Genomic DNA, 20,397 nt, shown 5'->3' on the forward strand with positions numbered 1-20,397 from the left:
AGGGGAAAGGTTTCCTCACCTGGGGCACCCCCTTCACCAGCTGGGAGATCAGCAGGAACAGAAAGGGCATGACATAGGCTCAGAGAAGAGCATAGCAGCCAGCTGGCAGCAGGTAGAACATAGAGAGACCATGACAGGTGGTCCTGGCCACCTCCCTGCACTCCCCAAAAGAGATGTGCACACACCAGCAGGTGTGTGCGATGCCTGGGTGTTGAATATCCAGATTTAACAGAGAGACCCAGGAAGAGGACTGGAGTAGGCTGTGCAGAGATACCCTAAAGGGGCTAGAGTGTGGTCCGAGCTGCAACCAGGTGTGTGCACAGGATGAAGCCGAAGTTTGATAATAGAAGCTCCATTGTTAACACACATGAAGGGAGGGGTGGGGGCCCACCAGGGCAGCATCCTTCTCACTTTATTTTTTATTGCAATATAGTTAATTTACAATGTTGTGTTAGTTTCAGGTGTACAGCAAAGTGATTTAGTTATACATATATGTGTATCTATTCTTTTCCAGATTCCTTTACCTTATAGATTATTACACTGTATTGACTAGAGTTCCCTGTGCTATATAGTAGGTCCTTATTGATTATCTATTTTATATATAGTAGTGTGTATATGTTAATCCCAGCTGCCTAATTTCTCCCTCCTGCCCCCCACCTTCCCCCTCTGGTAACCATAACTTTGTTTTTTAAGCCTGTGAGTCTTTTTCTGTTTTGTAAATAAGTTCATTTGAATCGCTTTTTAGATTCCACATACAAATGATATCATATGATATTTGCCTTTCTCTGTCTGACTTCATAATCTCTAGGTCCATCCATGTTGCTGCAAATAGCATTATTTCATTATTTTTTATGGCTGAGTAATATTCCATATGTACCACATTTTCTCTATCCACACCTCTGTAGATGAACAACATTTAGGTTGCTACTATGTCTTGGCTACTGTAAATAGTGCTGCAATGAACAATGGGGTACATGAACCTTTTCAAAGTATGGTTTTCTCCGGATATATGCCCAGGAGTGGGATTGCTGGGTCATATGGTAACTCTGTTCTAAGTTTTTTTAGGAATCTCCATACTGTTCTCCACAATGGCTGTATCAATGTACATTCCCACCAACAATGTAGGAGGGTTCCCTTTTCTCCACACCCTCTCTAGCATTTGTTGTTTGTAGACTTTTTGATGATGGTCTTTCTAACCAGTGTGAGGTGATATCTCCTTGTAGATTTGATTTGCATTTCTCTAATAATTAGTGATGTTAAGCATCTTTTCATCTGCTTTTCAGCCATCTGTATGTCTTCTTTGTATGTCTTCTTTGGAGAAATGTCTATTTAGATCTTCTGTCCATTTTTTTTTAATTAATTAATTTATTTTTGCTGTGTTGGGTCTTCGTTTCTGTGTGAGGGCTTTCTCTAGTTGTGGCAAGTGGGGGCCACTCTTCATCATGGTACGTGGGCCTCTCACTATTGCGGCCTCTCCCGTTGTGGAGCACAGGCTCCAGACGCGCAGGCTCAGTAGTTGTGGCTCACGGGTCTAGGCGCTCCACGGCATGTGGGATCTTCCCAGACCAGGGCTCGAACCCATGTCCCCTGCATTAGCAGGCAGATTCTCAACCACTGCGCCAACCAGGGAAGCCCTTTCTGCCCATTTTTTGATGGGGTTGTTTTTTTGATATTGAGCTGCATGAACTGTTTGTATATTTTGGAAGTTAATCCCATGTCAGTTGCATCATTTGCAAATATTTTCTCCCATTCTGTGGGTTGTCTTTTTGGTTTATGGTTTATTTACTATGCAAAAGTCTTTAAGTTTAATTAGGTCCCATTTATTTATTTTTGTTATTTTCATTACTCTAGGAGGTGAATCCAAAAAGATATTTCTGTGATTTATGTCAAAGAGTATTCTGCCTATGTTTTCTTTTAAGGGTTTTATAGTATCTAGTCTTACATTTAGGTCTTTTATCCATTTTGAGTTTATTTTTGTGCATGGTGTTAAAGAGTATTCTAATTTTATTTTTTTTTACATGTAGCTGTCCAGTTCTTCCAGCACTATTTATTGAAGAGACTGTCTTTCCTCCATTGTATAATCTTGCCACCTTTGTCGTAGATTAATTGGCCATAGGAGTGTGGGTTTATTTCTTGGCCTTCTATCCTGTTCCACTGATCTATAAGTCTGGCTTTGTGCCAGTACCATACTGATTTGATTACTGTAGCTTTATACTATAGTCTAAAGTCAGGGGGCCTCATTCCTCCAGCTCCATTTTTCTTCCTCAAGATTGTTTTGGCTATTCAGGGTCTTTTGTGTTTGCATACAAATTTTAAGATTTTTTGTTCTAGATCTGCAAAAAATGACATAGGTAATTTGATAGGAATTGCATTGAATATGTAAATTACCTTGGATAGTATAGTCATTTGGATAATATTGATTCTTCTAACCCAAGAACATGGTATATCTTTCCAGTTGTTTGTGTCATCTTCTATTTCTTTCATCAGCATATTATAGTTTTTGGAATACAGGTCTTTTGCCTCCTTATGTAGGTTTATTCCTAGGTATTTTATTCTTTCTGATGCGATGGTAAATGGCATCGTTTCCTTAATTTTTCTGATATTTCATTGTTAACGTATAGAAATGCAACTGATTTATGTATGTTAATTTTGTAACCTGCAACTTTACCGAATTCACTGATGAACTCTAGTAGTTTTCTGGTAGCATCTTGAGGATTCTGTATGTATAGTATCATGTCATCTGCAAATAGTGACAGTTTTAATTCTTTTCCAATTTGGATTCCTTTTATTTCTTTTTCTTCTCTGATTGCTATGGCTAAGACTTCCAAAACTTGTTGAATAGAAGTGGTGAGAGTAGACATCCTTATCTTGTTCCTGATCTTAGAAGAATTGCTTTCAGTTTTCACCACTGAGTACGATGTTAGCTGTGGGTTTGTCATATATGCCCTTTATTATGTTGAGGTAGGTTCCCTCTATCTCCACTTTCTGGAAAGTTTTTTTCATAAATGGTTGATGAATTTTGTCAAAAGCTTTTTCTGCATCTATTGAGATGATCACATGGGTTTTATTCTTCAATTTGTTAATGTGCTATATCACATTGATTGATATGTGGATACTGAGAAATCCTGGCATCCCTGGGATAAGTCCCACTTGATCATGCTGTATGAGCCTTTTAATGTATTGCTGGACTTGGACTGCTAGTATTTTGTTCAGGATTTTTGCATCTATGTTCATCAATGATATTGGCCTGTAATTTTCTCTTCTTTGTGGTGCTATTTTTGTCTGGTTTTGGTATCAGGGTGGACTCATAGAATGAGCTTGGAAGTGTTCCTTCCTCTGCAATTTTCTGAAACAGTTTCAGAAGGATAGATGTTAACTCTTCTCTCAATGTTTGACAGAATTCTCCTCTGAAGCCATCTGGTCCTGGACTTTTGTTTGTCAGGAGTTTTTTAATCACAGTTTCAATTTCATTGCTTGGTTGGTCTGTTCATGTTTTCTATTTCTTCCTGGTTCAGTTTTGGGAGACTGTACCTTTCTAAGAGTTTGTCCATTTCTTCTAGGTTGTCCGTTTCGTTGGCATACAGTTGCTTGTAGTAGTCTCTTATGATCCTTTGTATTTCAGTGGTGTCAGTTGTAACTTCTCCTTTTTTCATTTCTAATTTTATTGATTTCAGCCCTCTCCCTTTTTTTCCTGATGAGTCTGGCTATAAAGGTTTATCAATTTTATTTATGTTTTGAAAGAACTGGCTTTTAGTTTCATTGATCTTTTCTGTTGTTTCCTTCATCTCTATTTCATTTATTTATGCTCTGATCTTTATGATTTCTTTCCTCCTGCTAACTTTGAGTTTTGTTTGTTCTTCTTTCTGTAGTTGTTTTACATTTAAGACCAGGTTGTTTATTTGGGATTTGTCTTGTCTTATGAGGTAAGATAGTATTGCTATGATCTTACCTCTTAGAACTGCTTTTGCTGCGGTCCCATAGGTTTTGGATTGTCTTGTTTTCATTTTCGTTTGTCTCTAGGTATTTTTTGATTTCCTCTTTGATTTTTCCAGTGATCCATTGGCTACTTAGTAGCATATTGTTTAGGCTTCACGTGTTTGTGTTTTTTACAGTTTTTTTTTCTTGTAGTTGATTTCTAATCTCATAGCGTTATGGTCAGAGAACATGCTTGATATGATTTCAATTTTCTTAAATTTCACAAGGCTTGCTTTATAGCCCAGCACGTGGTCTATCCTGGAGAATTTTCCATGTGTACTTAAAAAGAATGTGTATTCTGCTGCTTTCAGATGGAATGCTCTATAAATATCAATTAAGTCCATCTAATGTGTCACTTAAGATCTGTTTCTGTATTGATTTTCTGTCTGGATGATCTGTCCATTGATGTAAGTGTGGTGTTGAAGTCCCCCACTACTATTGTGTTACTGTCAATTTCTTCTTTTATGGCTGTTAGCATTTGCCTCACATATTGAGGTGCTCCTATATCTCTGTTGGGCCATTAGTGTAAGTAGTTGAGCTGGGTTTGGGTTCTATTGTTGCTATGATTACCTTCAGTGCTTCAGAGATTCCAAATTTTTCTAATGATAGCATGTGCCTATGTGTGATTACTGGTGTCCCAGAAGGTTTTTCAAGTTTTTCAAAAAGTTTCTGCATCATCCACGTTTTTCAGCTATACCTACATGCCTACAATACAGAATTGATCTCTCTTTCCCTACATTCTTGCCCATCACCTAGTGGTAGATTGCTACCACTTGTTACTTAGTTCTTACTGGACTATTAGTGGAGATCAAAGGACTTACTCTGCTGTCCTGGCCAGCTTCAGTTTTAGACTGGTAATGTGTCCTGATGCTAAGGGATGGAGCTTGCTCAACATCCTTGTCCTTCCTTCCAGTGGCAGCCAAACTCTGCCTTGTATATGTGGTGGGTCTAGTGCAGAAATTTTCTGCCCTCTCCCAGTATTAGAAGACCTCTAATGGTACTGGTATAAGACCCTAAGCCCAGGACTGTTTTCTGTCCTTCTCCCAAGAGTTGAAAGGCTTTTTTTCTTTTACCTTCTCCACGGTTTTAACAATGGGTCTTTACCTGTGTTCTGCAGAAAGAGTTTGCTGCCCATCCCCCAGTGTCACAAAGTTTTTGGTCTACATGAGTGAAAGGTCCAAACCGGGGGCGGCGGGGAGGCCTTCCTGCCTTTCTCAGAGCAGTGGCGGATCCCATCCTCTATGCCTGTAACATCACTGATGGCTTTCTCTGATCTCTTACCCAGCTCCCAGTCTTTCTCATGAGCACTCAGTGGAGGTCCATGGAAAAGGCCATATGAGTGAGTTAAATTCCTCCTAGATCTTAGCTCCAACTAAGATATTACTGATCCATTAACTCTTTAGTTGATTTCCTCTTTCTCACCTGTGTGATAGCTATGCCTTTCTTCTTTGCTCTGTCACAAATGAGGGAGGTTAGGGCATCCTGTCACTCTCTCCTGAGAGGGGCTAGTCTCAACTTGGATTTCCAGGTATGTGGCCACTCCATAACTCCAGCTCTCTAATGGGTTCCAGAAAAGTTTTCATTTTGTAGTTTATCTGTTTTGATTGGGAAGAAGCAATACTCTTTCCAGCTTTCTATACTGTAGACATAAGTAGAAGTATCTCATAGCAATTAGCTTTAAAAAAAAAAAGTGCTGTGCATGTATTCACAAGGAAGAAAGACTAAAAAAAAAAAAAGAAAAAAGAAAGAAATTCTCATATAGAAAGGGTGGTTATTAATGTGGTAGACTTTTGGGTCATTTACATTTTTCTTCTATGTGCTATTCTATATCTCTCAAGTTCTTTACAGAGATCTAATTTTATAACTTAAAAAAAAGATCTGCATATATATATGTGTATTCTATTTTTTAAGTCAAGTGCAAATGATAGAACATTATTTTACCATAGAAATGCCATTTACTTGCTGTTTTTAAAACAAACTTTCAAATAAATTTTGTGTCCTCAGAATTCATACAATTACATATGTATTCAATATCTGTAATCTTTCTCAGTATCCTCTGTTCAATGTAAAAGACAAAATTCTTGCTAGGAAAAGAAATTAAAGTTTGATTTAAGAAAATAATTATGCTTAAAGCTTCATAAGAATCTATCTTTTTCTTATAAATTTATTTATTTATTTTTGGCTGCGTTGGGTCTTTGTTGCTGTGCGCGGGCTTTCTCTATTTGTGGCGAGCGGGGGCTATTCTTCGTTGTAGTGTGCAGGCTTCTCATTGCAGTGGCTTCTCTTGCTGTGGAGCACGGGTTTTAGGCACATGGGCTTCAGTAGTTGTGGCATGTGGGCTCAGTAGTTGTGGCTTGCGGGCTCTAGAACACAGGCTCAGTAGTTGTGGCACATGGGCTTAGCTGCTCCATAGCATGTGGGATCTTCCCAGACCAGGGCTCGAACCCGTGCCCCCCACATTGGCAGGCAGATTCTTAACCACTGCGCCACCATGGAAGTCCCCATAAGAATCTCAATACAGTAGTTTTTCCTGTTTTGAGAGCCTTGTGTTTAAGAAAACTAACTGTTTTTATTCATATTATGTCTTACACCTCATAATACAATCTCCCCACAATGACAGCTACGATTGCCAAAGTGATTTCTGTCACTCCAGGTTATAATGTAAATGTAGCCCAGGAAATAAGATAAACAGCAATTGAAGAGTAAAAGGCATCTGTAAACCAACCCCTGCCAAACAGAGTATTTTTTTTTAAACTGTCAATGTTAAACATATCAAAGGAGTTTTCAGGCAAAAACTTAATATAGTTAAGCAGTAAAAAGACTTCTGAACAATTTACTCAGATTATCCCTTTACCATATTATCTTTCCTCCAAAAAGGATAGAAGAAGTCATTATGCAATGAACTTGTAATAATTTACATACAGTAACGTACCAAAAAGTACCTTAGAGACCATTCTCTGGTACTAAGTAATTTGATGGTGGTCATTTGAAGGGTAAAAAAGTTTTGGTTTATAATTTCCAAAGATAATCTCATTTCCAAAAGAACATTTCTATGAAATCAATCTCATTTTCAGAAAAAAGAACTAATTAATTACACAAACCCTGTGTTTCATTTTTTTACTTAGTAAGAATGGCTATCAAGCAAGTAACCAAAACTATTTTCCAATTGTCTATTTTCAGAGTTGTGTGGCACACCATACATCCACTCACTTCTTTCTTTCCTTCTTTCTTTCCTGTTCCTTCCTTCCTTCCTTCCTTCCTTCCTTCTTTCCTTCCTTCCTTCCTCCCTCCCTCCCTCCCTTCCTTCCTTTAAAATTTACTAAGCTGGGTGCAGAGGATATTGTGCTGAACAAAACTTAAAATGTTTCTACCCTTCAAGAGGCCTTTTCTTATATCCTCAATTTGTCTCAGACTTGGTTCTTATTTTGTTGCTGTATATTTTCATCACTTAATAATAATTGTTCCTCAATTACAGTAGGTACTCTTCGAAGACATGCATTTTCAGCAACTTAATGTCCTTACTACCAAGCACCATCTCACAAATAATAGATTACTCACAATGCATGATGAATAAAACAAATAAATAAACAAAGGAGCTTATAGTCTAGCACACACAGAAACGCATAGATACAATAGAGCAATAAAATCTAAGATGAGCTATAATGACAGTATTCAGAGATTACCGAAGTAGCACAAAGGAGTCAGCAGATCGACTCCATTAGGGGTGGAAGTGGTCAAAAAGCTCCATTCAGCACATGATATTTAAACTGAATCTTGAAAGACAGTTAGAAGTGAGTCAGGAGCTTCAGAAGAGAAGAAATAAATTCAAGTAGAGAGAAAATCATGAGCAAATTAAGAGAGATAAAAAATAGCATGTTATGATCAGAAAATAGCAAACAGGCTGGTATGACTGAAGCATGGGCTGACAGGGAAATTACCCTGAGATATGAATCTGGAAAAGGTACAGGGGACTAGGTCAAGGAATGGGGGAGGAGGCAGACAGACAAATATGTCAGGCTAGAGTATGCCATGAGAAATTTCTGCAAAGGTGAGAAGAATAAAGTTAAATGATAAGATTTGATTTTAGAAAACTTACTCTAGGGGACATACAGAATAGAATAAGGAAAACGAAAGGACAGATGGTTGGGAAAGTAAAGTTAGAGGTAAAAGAACAATTAGGAGACTACTTAAATAGTCCAAGACAAATATGACTACAACATGAATTAAAGCAGCCATACTGGGAAGAGAAAACTTTAAAGAAAAAAAAAAAAACTGAAAAAAAGAAATCGATATAATTTTGTCCTCAATTGGATTTAGAGAGGCTCATTTACAAATGAGTACTGCCCTCATTTGTTAAATGGTAATAATTAGTGCTTACCTCAAAGAAATATTATAAATTCCTGAGATAATGCATGTAAAATACTTCACAATATGGTTGCCAAAGAATAAGGTTTATAAACATGGCAGTAATTATTTTGTTGATGCTGATGCTGATTGGATTTGAATCCTGGCTTGAATACTTACTCCCTGTGTGACCTTCATGAAGTTACTTAATCTCTCTTTCCCTCACATTCCTCCTCTGTAACAATGGAGTATGCTCCCTAGTACCTCATAGATAAGTACTATTTTGAGTTTTATAGATGTAATAACATATTCATGAAGGGTTTATAAAAATTTAGACCAATATCTGAAACTTTATTTTTAAGAAAAATAGTTATTAATAGAAAATAGGAGTTGAAAATGATTCTCGGATTTCCAATATGGGTGAACGGTGATACTCACTGAGAGGAGGAGGCTCCTTTAAAAAGCCAATCATTCTCCTTCAAATTCTTTAAGATGAATTAAGTGTTCTTCTCAGTGTTTTGCAAGCACACTATACATATTACAACACTCACCGTGGTATATTTTAACTGTCTATTTCCATGTCTATTATCCTCAGTAAATACTGTTGATATCTAAGAGCAAAAAACTGTCTGTTAATCCTGCATCCCCAAAAAGCAGGATGCATCTGGTATATAAACAGGCTCAATATACGTTAGTGAAATAATTAAAGGAGATATGAATTCCTTTAACAAGTCCAGAGAATATTTGGAAAGAATGATATTTCCAAAGAATTTTACATGCTACTCCCCTACGGGCCTTAAATTTTCATCAAACAGAATGTAAAAAATAGTATATTATACTACTCTTTTCTAGTGAATTCTCACTAGATAGTGTTGAAATGCAAATCTGTAAAGAAAATAGCAGAGAATAAAGTAAATAATATAAACAAAAAGAAATTATTCAAGAGTTTCCAACTTTCCCTTTCACCATGACCATATAAATATAGCAGTGCCACACTGTAAAGGGCTAATATTAAGACTTTCAAAATAAGAGCTAAGGGAACATCAAAAGTATGCCAGAATATTTATGTATATGGAGCCATAATCTCACTATCTGTTGTATTTCCATTGTTTCATACTATACCTTAGATGAAGATCTTCTGAAAACTTCAGACAGGCGTAGATAAATTCTTTAATTTGGTTGTAAACTTTTGGCACAAATTCAGAGAATGGAAACTTTTTTGGAAATGGTTGCTGTAAAAGCAAGAATTAATGAAAGCCAAGTCACAAACCAACATACATTGAAAATACTTATAAATTAATTAAAATGCAAAGGAAATTTTCTTCCACACTGTGAACTGCCTGCTTAACAATCTCAAACTAAAAGAAATATATTTGTGAAAGTTTTCTGATACTAAAAAGAATAAGATTAAATAAACAATAATTCAAATGTCCTCCAAAACCTGATAAATAAATTGTGATACATTTTCAGCAATAAAAAGTAATGAGTTACTGATACATGCAACAACTTAGATGAATCTCAAAAGCATTATGTTCAGTGAAAGAAGCCAGTCTCAAAAGGTTACACACTATATGATTCCATTTATAAGGCATTCTAGAAAAGGCAAAAGTGATGGATAGCAACAAGACTGGTGGTTGGCAAAGGCTGGGGGTTAGAGGAGGAACTGATTAAGAAGGTGTAGCATGAGGGAATTTTTTGGAATCATGGAACTATTCTGTATCATTATTGTAGTAGCACATACATGACTCAATGCATTGTCAAAACCAATACAGTTATATAGTATGTTAAATTCTACTGTATGTTTTGGGGCTAAAATGTCCTAAAAGTATAATAAAAGAAAGTATTTGAAAGTGTAAGCCAAAATGGAACACTTCCAGAAATCCCCCAAACACTTCAGAGGTGACAATACCCCAAAGCCATTTACTGATTCCCCAAACAGGAACTTCTGCTCTTCTAAGCCCTTCTAAGTCCAAAAATCATCCTTTGAAGGTGTTTTAGATTTCTAACCCATTGAGTTAGAAGTTATGCCTTTAATGAGACTGATACAAAGTAAGCTTTAAGGGGATGCCAAATCAGAGAAGTTTATTTTAAAGTGTTCCTTACCTTTTCCAGCTCTGTATCTTGGAATGGGAATTGTCCTACTACCTTTTTATATATCTCTTCACTTGTTACTGGTATAGGACTGTAGTTGTCAGAATCAAGTATGTTTCTATAAAGAAAATAAAGAAGAAAGGAAGGGAGGAGGTAAAAAGGAAAGAAGGGTTAGTTAATCACTACAGTGATCACAAATAATTTTCAGATGAGCTCCAAGAGTTGTATATCCACCTCAATCCAAAATAAATATTTCCCAGTCCCTAATCTATTCCTTTTATAATACAGCTATTTGGTCTCAGGTAAGGAAATCTTTAAAAAAAAAAAAAAAGACAGAAGGAAAATTACATTCTAAAACAAATGGAACACAATTATAAACATGACCTCATAGTATTTGAGATTTACAGGTCAGACAGAAAATTTTAAGGCAACATGTTGAAGCCTTAAGGCAAGTGAGAAGTAAATAATAAAAGAATGTGAGCTCTGGAGAAGGCAAAGAGGTTTTATTTGCTTTTATTAAAAAATAAGACATTTTTGATTATGTTCTTTAATTCTGTACTAGATCTAACTTTCAAAACTGGCAGATGAGGAGAAGCAAGTTCTATAATAAATCCAAATTATGTTCATTTACTTCATCTACTGCTCTATATTAAGAATGACTTTTTCTTCATCCATAGGTTTCGCCTCCTTAACTGGACTGGGGGTTCTCTAAAAGCAGAGACCATACTACCAAAATCAAAAAAGAAATTTACTGAAGGCATCAGATCAGATGCTCTTAAAACCATGGATATATCATGTTACTAATTTTCAAGAGATAATCCTCCTCTAAATAAAACTGTATCATTAATAAACTGGGCTTTTAGAAACACAAATGCTTATATTAATATATAAATGAGTTGCACTACATAATTATCAGAGACATGTTCATTAAATGTGAAGAGTAAGATTAAAAGGACAATGTAATATCTTAAAGCTATACGAACCTGAAAGTAGGGAAAGCTGATCTGGGGAAGAGGTCTTACAGTAAGCAGAAAGATCACTTTAAGGAGTAAAGGTGCAAAAGGAGAAGAAACAAGCGAGCTGACATGAGTTGTGTGCCAGGAAAACAGTGCAAGGAAACATTTGTAAGTGGAGGTGTAATACAATAATTTTCTTATTGTCGTATGCATGTTGCAGTAACTATTTAAATAATATGCTTCAAATACTGGATTGTAATAAATCTCTTCTCTGGGTATAAGAGAATAAAGTTGATGAGGAATCACATGAGTGAGTCTTCAAAAAAGTTCCAAAAAAACTAAATTACTTGAAAGGGCTCAAAAGCCACTACCTTACAAGTGAGACATAGACTGGGCATGATCCTCAAAGAGAAAATCAAAAAACAGATTAAGAAGACACAAGGTGATCTGGTTGGTATGAACCAAGGTATATGACATTCATTCAAGGAAACAAAAAAGCCAAAATGGGATCTGGGGACTCCTCACATAGTAGGTACTAATATACTGAGACTGGATATCTCGGGAACTTTATTTGGGACACCACTACACCTTATTTGAATTCTTAATCATAACTGGGATCAGAGCTAGAAAAAATAAGCCACATATACTTGTTGCTTATTACATCTGAAAAACCTTATGTATAAAGACGTGTGTACACACATGCATGCACACACGTGCGTGCGCACACACACACAACTATAGACAATTTCTCACCTGAAAATACCTGACCACTTCTTTAGCAAAGTTTCACTATATTGATCTCTGATTTCTAACAGCATGTCAAAAAGCTGATTTACAGGAAAACCATACACCTGAAACAAAATAAGAAAATAGCTTCATTTCATAAGGTGATTTTTTTAAGTAACATGAGAGATTAGGCACTGAAAGATATTTTTGTTCTTTGGCCAACAATTTAAATAAAACCATGGTAAGAAAAATCTTTCATTCCCACCTAATATCTAGTGTTCATTCTTAAGAATTAAAAGATATATACCAATATAAGCCAGTCAGAAAAAAATTAAAAGATGAACATTAAAATTAATATATACTGGGTATAAATGTCAGCTAAGTTTTCCCTACAACTCCTTCTGTAAATCTTAGCAACCTTCAGGAATAGGGAGAGAAAATGAGAATGCTACCAGTCTCACCCACTTCTAATGCTATTCTATTGGATATAATATGTGGTTCATTATTTAAAACAGTAGTTATGAAACTCCAAAATCACTCAGACATTAGATCTGAATTAAGGACATTTTGAAGAACTAAGGTAGTGAGTTCAATTAATTGATTTGCCTTGAGAAAAAAAGGGGGATGAGAACAATTTATGAGAACATAAACGGTCAAGGTGATGAGCAGGAAATGCTACAAAGAGATAAAAAGTTCTAGCTCTAGGAAAAGAAGAAACACAACTAAAAACTAAAAGTTACTTACTCAAGCTTAGATAGACAATGAAAAGATTTAGAGATGATGAAACACTCATCTAGATAAGTCTGTGTAAACATAAACCACAAACCTGAAGTGTGTCAGCAAAAAGCACAATGAGGTTCTTCAAATCTAACACGAGGTTTGGATCAGAGCAGTAAGACTAAAGGAAATAAAAGACAATGAGGAAAAACACATTTATTAAAAATAAAAGTAAATTTTGATTTACTCAACTGCTTAATGCTGCACCTGGTAAACGCTCTCTGGAAAACCTTCCTGGTTTAAAGTAACACCAGATTCAGCCAAGGAAGAGTGAGTAAAGACTCCAATAATCCATGATCTACATTTTTAACACTTGGAAATTTAAAAACACACTTCTAAATAACTGTTTGGTTAAAGAAGAAATCAAAATTGATATTGCAGATTATTTAAAAATGAACAGCAATGAAATGGTTCAAATCAAAACCTATGGAATGCAGCTAACACCATTTTAAAAACAAATTACATCTTTATATGTGAACATTAGAAAACATAAAAGATTTAAAATAAACAAACTAAGCACTCAACTCATGAAGCTAGGCCAAAAAAGCCAAAATAAACCATAAATGAGAGAACAAAACTGATAAAATAAAAAGCAGACATTAATGACATAGAGAAGACATGAAAGATTTGATCAATGAAACCAAAAGCTCAAGTTAAACATAAAATCAATAAAATAGACAAATCACAGTTAAGTCCAATTAAACAACAAAGAGAAAACAAAACTAAACAATACAGAGGAAAACACAAATTACAAAATGTCCATGTATAACCTCTTATCAACAAATTTGAAAACTGAAATGACATTGAGATACCTTCTGCGGACAAGCTACAAAGATGTATGTGGCACTATTTTTCAGTGACTTTGATATTCAAATTCTCTTAATTATAGTTTGATTACTTGCCCTCTACTTAACTGCTCAGTTTCTGAAGGAGCATTGAATTCTCCCACAATGGTGTGGTCCCTTGGTTTCTCTTCCTACTACTTAACAGTTTTTGTTTATATACATACTGATGCTTGCTTGTTCCCAGTAAATGGGTTATTGTCTTTTTGGTGGGTTAAAAATAATATCAAAACAAATGTTCCTCTCTTCTCCCATTTAATGGTCTTTAACTTCAATCCAATTTTCTTGAAGAATATTGTCCTTTTTGCTCCCCATTCTTTATTTTCAATCTTTCTGTGTAATCTTAATGTATGAATCTCTTAGTAACCAAACTATAATACTTTCCAACTGGGGCATTTCTCATGAATACTTACATATTTGGACCTATTCTAGCCATCTTATTTTAAGTTTTCTATTTTCAATGATTTCTTCTTTCTTTTTTGTTTCCTTTCCTGTTTTTCATTGGATCAGTGTTTTCAAATTATCTTATACTGGTTATTAATGTTATATCCTTTCTGCCCACTGTTTATTTGAAAAAATCTGGGGTTTTCATCTAAAAAATGTTTTAAACTTAAGCTTCTCCTCTTTTAGGGATTCTTAATAGCATAAGCTTTACAAATAAACAATCAGTTATTTAGATTTATCTATGAGTTTTACTCTCATTTTTGCACACATTTATTTACTCCCATCCCATCTTGTATTTAGAATTTCTTTTTCAACACCAGTAAGACAGGATGGGTGAAAAGTAAACTTTGAACCCTCATGTGTTTGGAAATGCCTTTCTTTTGCACTCAAACTAAAATACACAATTTCAGATGCGAGAAAACTGTGTGCCATAATTTACCCTGCCTGACCAAAAAAATGCATCCTTTCAACTGTAATAATCTAGTCTTTCTTTAATGCAGGGAAATTTCCCTCTTTTATTTAATTATTTAAGTTCCCTGCTTTGTGACTATTCTTTCTTTCTAAATCCCTATTAGATACAACCAAAAATCTACACCAATTATCCATGTTCCTTAACTTTCCATTCATATTTTCCATCTCTTTGTGTCTTCACTCTATATATTTGATTTTGTCTTCTTGATCACAGAATGATATGCCATTTTATCTATTTAATCTTTGAATTAAATTTCTCTATTATGGTAGTCATAAATTTCCAAGAAAGCAATGTTTATCTTTGATTTCTATCCTTCTGTGGCTTGCTTCCTTCCTTTTCCTCCTTACCACATTTTTTAAAATTGTGAATATAGTATACATAAAGAAAATAATAAATAAAACCTATATGTACAACTTCACCAGGCAAACAAAACTAAATAGCACCAGCATGCCAGAAGCTCCAAAACAACTTCTTTCCTCTCCACTCAGGAAAACATTATCATGACATTTATGATAATCATTTCCATGTCTTTCCTTCATGTTTTTGCTTCTTTGTACTTTTTAACTTAATAAACTTTATTTCTTAGAGCAGTTTTGTATTTACAGATAAATTGAGCAGAAAGTACAGAGTTCCCATATATCCCTTCACACAGAAATTCATGCACAGATTCCCTTATTATAACATCTTGCACTAGTGTGGTAACATTTGGTACAGCTAATGAACCAACACTGACACACTGTTATTAACTGAAGTCCATAGTTTACATTAGAGTTTACTCTTTGTGTTATATAATTTACAGGTTTTAACATATGTATAATGACATATTCTACCATTACAATATCGTAGAGAATAGTTTCACTGCTCTAAAAATTCCCTGTCTTCCACTTATTCATCCCTCCATCCCTCTCCCAAATCCTGGCAACCCTGATCTTTTTACTGTCTCCATAATTTTGCCTCTTCCAGAATGTCATATAGTTGGAATCATATGAGTATATAGCCTTCTCAGATTGGGTTCTTTTACTTAGCAATATGCATTTAACTTTCCTCCACGTCTTTTTGTGGATTGATAGACCATTTCTTTTTTGCCACTGAATAAATATTCAATTATAAGAATGTACCAGAGTTTATCCATTCACCTGCTAAAGGACATCTTGGTTGCTTCCAGGTTTTGGCTATTATGAATAAGCTGTTATAAACATGAGTGGGCAGGTTTCTGTGTTAACATAAGTTTTCAACTCATTTGGCAAATACCTAGAGTGTACTTGCTGGATCATATAGTAAGAGTATGTTTCATTTTGTAGAAACTGCCAAACTCTCTTCTAAGCTGGCTGTACCATTTTCCATTCCCATCAACAAAGAGAGTTCCTGCTGTTCCACATTCTCTTCAGCATTTGGTGTTGTCAGTATTTTAGCCATTCTAATGGGTGTGTGGTGGTAGCTCATTGTTGTTTAATTTGTAATTCCCTGAGGACATATGTTGTTGAGCATCTTTTGTATGCTTTCCTGCCATTTGAATATCTTCTTTGGTGAGGTATCTGTTCAGAACTTTTGCCTGTTTTTTAATTGGGCCCGTTTTTAAATTTTTTTCTTACTGTTGAGTGTTAAGAGTTCTCTATATATTTTCAGTACCAGACCTTTATCACATATGCCTGTCGGTTCATTCTCTTAATTTCATTGCTTTGTAACCATCTAAATACTCAGTCTTACTCAATATTTTCTTTCTCAATATGATGTAAGTGGAAAAAATCTGTATGTATAAATTTCTGTCTTGCTTTTATAATTCAACATTATACTTGTGAAATTCATCCATGCTACTGTATATAGCTATAGTGTGGGCATTTTCATGCTGTATAATATTCCATGTTAGGAGTTTAACCCAGATTGTTCATTTTATTACCAATGGACATTTAAGTCATTTCTAATTTTGAAAATTCAACAATGCTGGAATGAATATTCTTGCATGTGTATTATGGTGCATTAGGGCAAGCTTCTCAAGGGAATATAGTTAGGAGAAGTATTTCTGGTTCATGAGGATCTTCGATTTTAAAAGATGATGCTAATTTTTTTCAAAGGGGTTCTGAATACTTCATATCCTTATCAACATTTGTGTTATTAATTCTTACATAATGTTACCTCATTTGGTTTTAATTTGCATTTCAATGATGCACTAAAGTTGAGCATCTTTCACATGTTTCTCAGCCAAGTGAATTCCTTCCTTAGTGAAGTATCTGTTTAAATCTTTTGCTTGTTTTTTCTATTGTCTGTCTCTATTGTCATGATGAATAGTGAAATTTTTGTATGTTTTATGTTAGTTCTTTGCTGATTTTGTGTTGAAAACATCATTTCTCATCATATAGCTTATTTTATCTACTATCTTTCGTTTTTTTGTTTTTTCTTACAGCTTTAACGCAGCTTAATATTTAATGTATGAATCTTTTCCTTTCTGGTTAGTGCCTTTGGAATTTTAGTTAGGAATTCCTTCCCTAACCTGAATCATAAAGATATTCTCTTATACTATCTTCTGAAAGATTTATGGCCTTACATTTTGATATTTTATCAATCTGAAACTCATTTTTTGGTATATTATTTCCCCCATACTGATACTCAACTGTCCCAGTACTATTCATTGAAATGTCTGTCCTCTACCCACTGACCTGCAATACTACCTCTTTTATAAATATCAAAGATCTTTTTTGGAGGCCCTATATTCTGTTTCATTATTTATCCAATGACGGTACCGGAGTGTCTGGTACTCATTTAATAAGATTTCTAAATTAAGTCTTGATATCCAGTAGAGAAAACCCACCTACCTTATCTCAGTCTTAAGGAGTCTCTTAGCTGTTCCTGGCTTTTGTACTGGCTTAAGACCATAATTCAAAAAGAGTCACATACCAAAATGTTCACTGTAGCTCTATTTACAATAGCCAGGAGATGGAAACAACCTAAGTGTCCATGATCGGATGAATGGATAAAGAAGATGTGGCACATATATACAATGGAATATTACTCAACCATAAAAAGAAATGAATTTGAGTTATTTGTAGTGAGCTGGATGGACCTAGAGTCTGTCATACAGAGTGAAGTAAGTCAGAAAGAGAAAGACAAATATATATGCTAACACATATATATGGAATCTAAGGGGAAAAAAAATGTCCTGAAGAACCTAGGGGTAAGATAGGAATAAAGACACAGACCTACTAGAGAATGGACTTGAGGATATGGGGAGAGGGAAGGGTAAGCTGTGACAAAGTGAGAGAGTGGCATAGACATATATACACTACCAAATGTGAAATAGATAGCTAGTGGGAAGCAGCCGCATAGCACAGGGAGATCAGCTCGGTGCTTTGTGACCACCTAGAGGGGTGGGATGCAGAGGGTGTGAGGGAGGGAGACGCAAGAGGGAAGAGATATGGGAACATATGTATACGTATAACTGATACACTTTGTTATAAAGCAGAAACTAACACACCATTGTAAAGCAATTACACTCCAATATATTACAATCAGATGGCAAAGGTACTCATCCTCCCAAAAATAAGATTATTGAGATTTTGCCTGCCACCGAATTAAATTTATAGATCAATTTTAAGAGAACAGATATCTACAATAATAACTCTTCCAATCAATGAACATGCTATTTCAATTTTATTTAGGTCCTCTTTAATTCCTTTTCGATTCTCAAAAACATTTTAGAATTTTCTCCATGGAGGTCTTGAACATATTTTGCTAGATATATTTCTACTACTTTTAATGTATGCTATTGTGTCAATTTTATCTTTTAAAAATTTTAACTTTTCAACTTTTACTCCTGGTTTATAAAATGACAGCTGATTTTGCATAATGATTTTGTATCAGGGAACATGCTAACCTCTTCCATTAATTGTAATAAATTTTCTGTAAATTCTTTGAATTTTCAATGTACAAAAATATATCATCTGCAAAAATGACAATTTTGTTTCTTCCTTTCAAAGGTGTATTTTTTAATTTATTTATGTTTCTATCTTTACAACAGTAAGCACAACTTCTAATACAATACAAAACAGGAGTGATGGTAATTAAATATGATACTTATTATAGGTTTTTGAGGATAGATTTTTACCAGTTTAAAGAAATTCTCTTATGTTTTAAATTTACTAAGAGATCTTACCATGAATTTATGGTGTGTTTTATTAAATGCTGTTCTGTATCTATTGAAATGATTACATAATTTTTGTCCTTTAATCTATTAATTCATTAAATTATGTTAATAGACTTTGTAATATTGAACTAAGCTTGCATTTGCTATGATAAACTCAACATATTAAAGCTCTCTGTAAACTGCTGAATTCTGTTTTCTAATATTTTATTTAAGATTTCTGATCTATATTTATAAATGAGCCTGTATTTTTATGAGTTTATGAGTTCTTGTACTATCCTCATCTGGCTTCATTATCAAGATTACACACACCTCATAAAATGAGTTGGTGTTTCCTCTTTTCTATTCTCCAAGAGTTTATGTAAGATAGGAATTCAAGAAAAAAACTCCCTAGACCTGAAGATTTCTTTAAGGGAAGAATTTTGACTGCTCTTTTACTTACTTCTGATTCAGTCTTAACCTGAAAAGAATAGTTCTTTCCAGTTTAATGTGGGGGAGGGCACCATATTAGACTCTCCATCCCAGATAGGCCCCAGAGACTATCAAATCTGAGTACAAATTGCCTGGACTAACAAGTAACCTCAAGGCAAATGCAGCTTAAGTGTTTAAGTCTATCTTTCTGGACCTCAATCTCCCCTGGATTTGGCCTGGTAATTCCTTAATAACCTTACTAAGCACTCTAGACTTAAACATCTTATATGCAGTACATAAAGCAGTACTTTTAGTTGTTTCAAGCTGAACAGCTGCTATGAATGACCTAGCTTCCTATATTCCTAAAATGAGAAATAATTATTACTTTATAAATTTATCTCCTAGTCCACGAGTTATTTGTATTTGCTAAAGAATAGCTATGCAATTTGTTTATTATTGTCTTCTATTTGATGTAACTGGTTTTCCTCAAATATTCTACAACTCGGCATTTGTTTATGTTTAGAAATGAAGGACTAGATTGACTAGTATGTATAACTGGTATGGGTTTCACCCTCTGCAGCTTTTAAGTCTGTTTTCCAAAAACTGACTACAGGCTCTTTGTAGGTGGGTGGGGCAGATGAATCACCTTGCTCAAAAAGTAGTACTGTAGAGAACTTCACTAATCATGTTATCATCTCTTTATGTTGATGGTAAGGTTGGCCAAAGGAATTGGGTAACCTGCTGTCTAGCTAAGATTTTTAGAAGGTAGACCTCTAAATAATTTCACTTAAGATTTCTCGCAGCCTCATTCCTGCTCATAACATTTGTTGACTGAATTTAGAGTGTTCCTAGATTCCATCTGGAACAATGTTTCCTACTTTGACAATACCCTCTGCACCATATTTAATGTAATATTTTCTTTTCTCAGGTGGAGTCATTATTCTGATTCCTTCTGTTTTCTAAATTGAAAGAAATTTTTCAAAACTTCTGGCCTATAGAGGTACTCTGCAGTGTTTCTCTTTTTAGTTTTTCTTACATGTTATTTCAATAGCAATTTGGTTAGAGAGCTGCACGACATATATGCTTAGTACACCCTTTGACTCAAAGAAATTTAAAACATGTGTGTGGGGGGGGGGTGGGTATGGATGTGGGTGCGTATAAAACCACTATTACAAAGCACGGAGCTGATCTCCCTGTGCTATGCGGCTGCTTCCCACTAGCTAT

The 20,397-nt window shown here is 34.9% G+C and overlaps 1 protein-coding gene across 6 annotated transcripts in view; it reads right to left on the bottom strand.

Moving 5' to 3' along the window:
- Nucleotides 1-20,397, bottom strand: part of EXOC6B (exocyst complex component 6B) — a 729,400-nt gene that overhangs the window by 329,424 nt on the left and 379,579 nt on the right. For all 6 annotated transcript variants that reach the window (XR_004352738.1, XM_032652455.1, XM_032652454.1 and 3 more), the window contains 4 exons: nt 12,919-12,990; nt 12,120-12,217; nt 10,423-10,528; nt 9,442-9,551 (listed from right to left, as the gene is read on the bottom strand). Coding sequence is in view for 5 of the 6 variants with exons in the window: in XM_032652455.1 (XP_032508346.1) it covers nt 9,442-9,551; nt 10,423-10,528; nt 12,120-12,217; nt 12,919-12,990 (386 nt within the window). In the remaining variant the exon portion in view is untranslated. The remainder of the gene's footprint in view (nt 1-9,441; nt 9,552-10,422; nt 10,529-12,119; nt 12,218-12,918; nt 12,991-20,397) is intronic.

Source organism: Phocoena sinus, chromosome 13 (assembly GCF_008692025.1).
Source record: "Phocoena sinus isolate mPhoSin1 chromosome 13, mPhoSin1.pri, whole genome shotgun sequence".
Classification (NCBI taxonomy): domain Eukaryota; kingdom Metazoa; phylum Chordata; class Mammalia; order Artiodactyla; family Phocoenidae; genus Phocoena; species Phocoena sinus.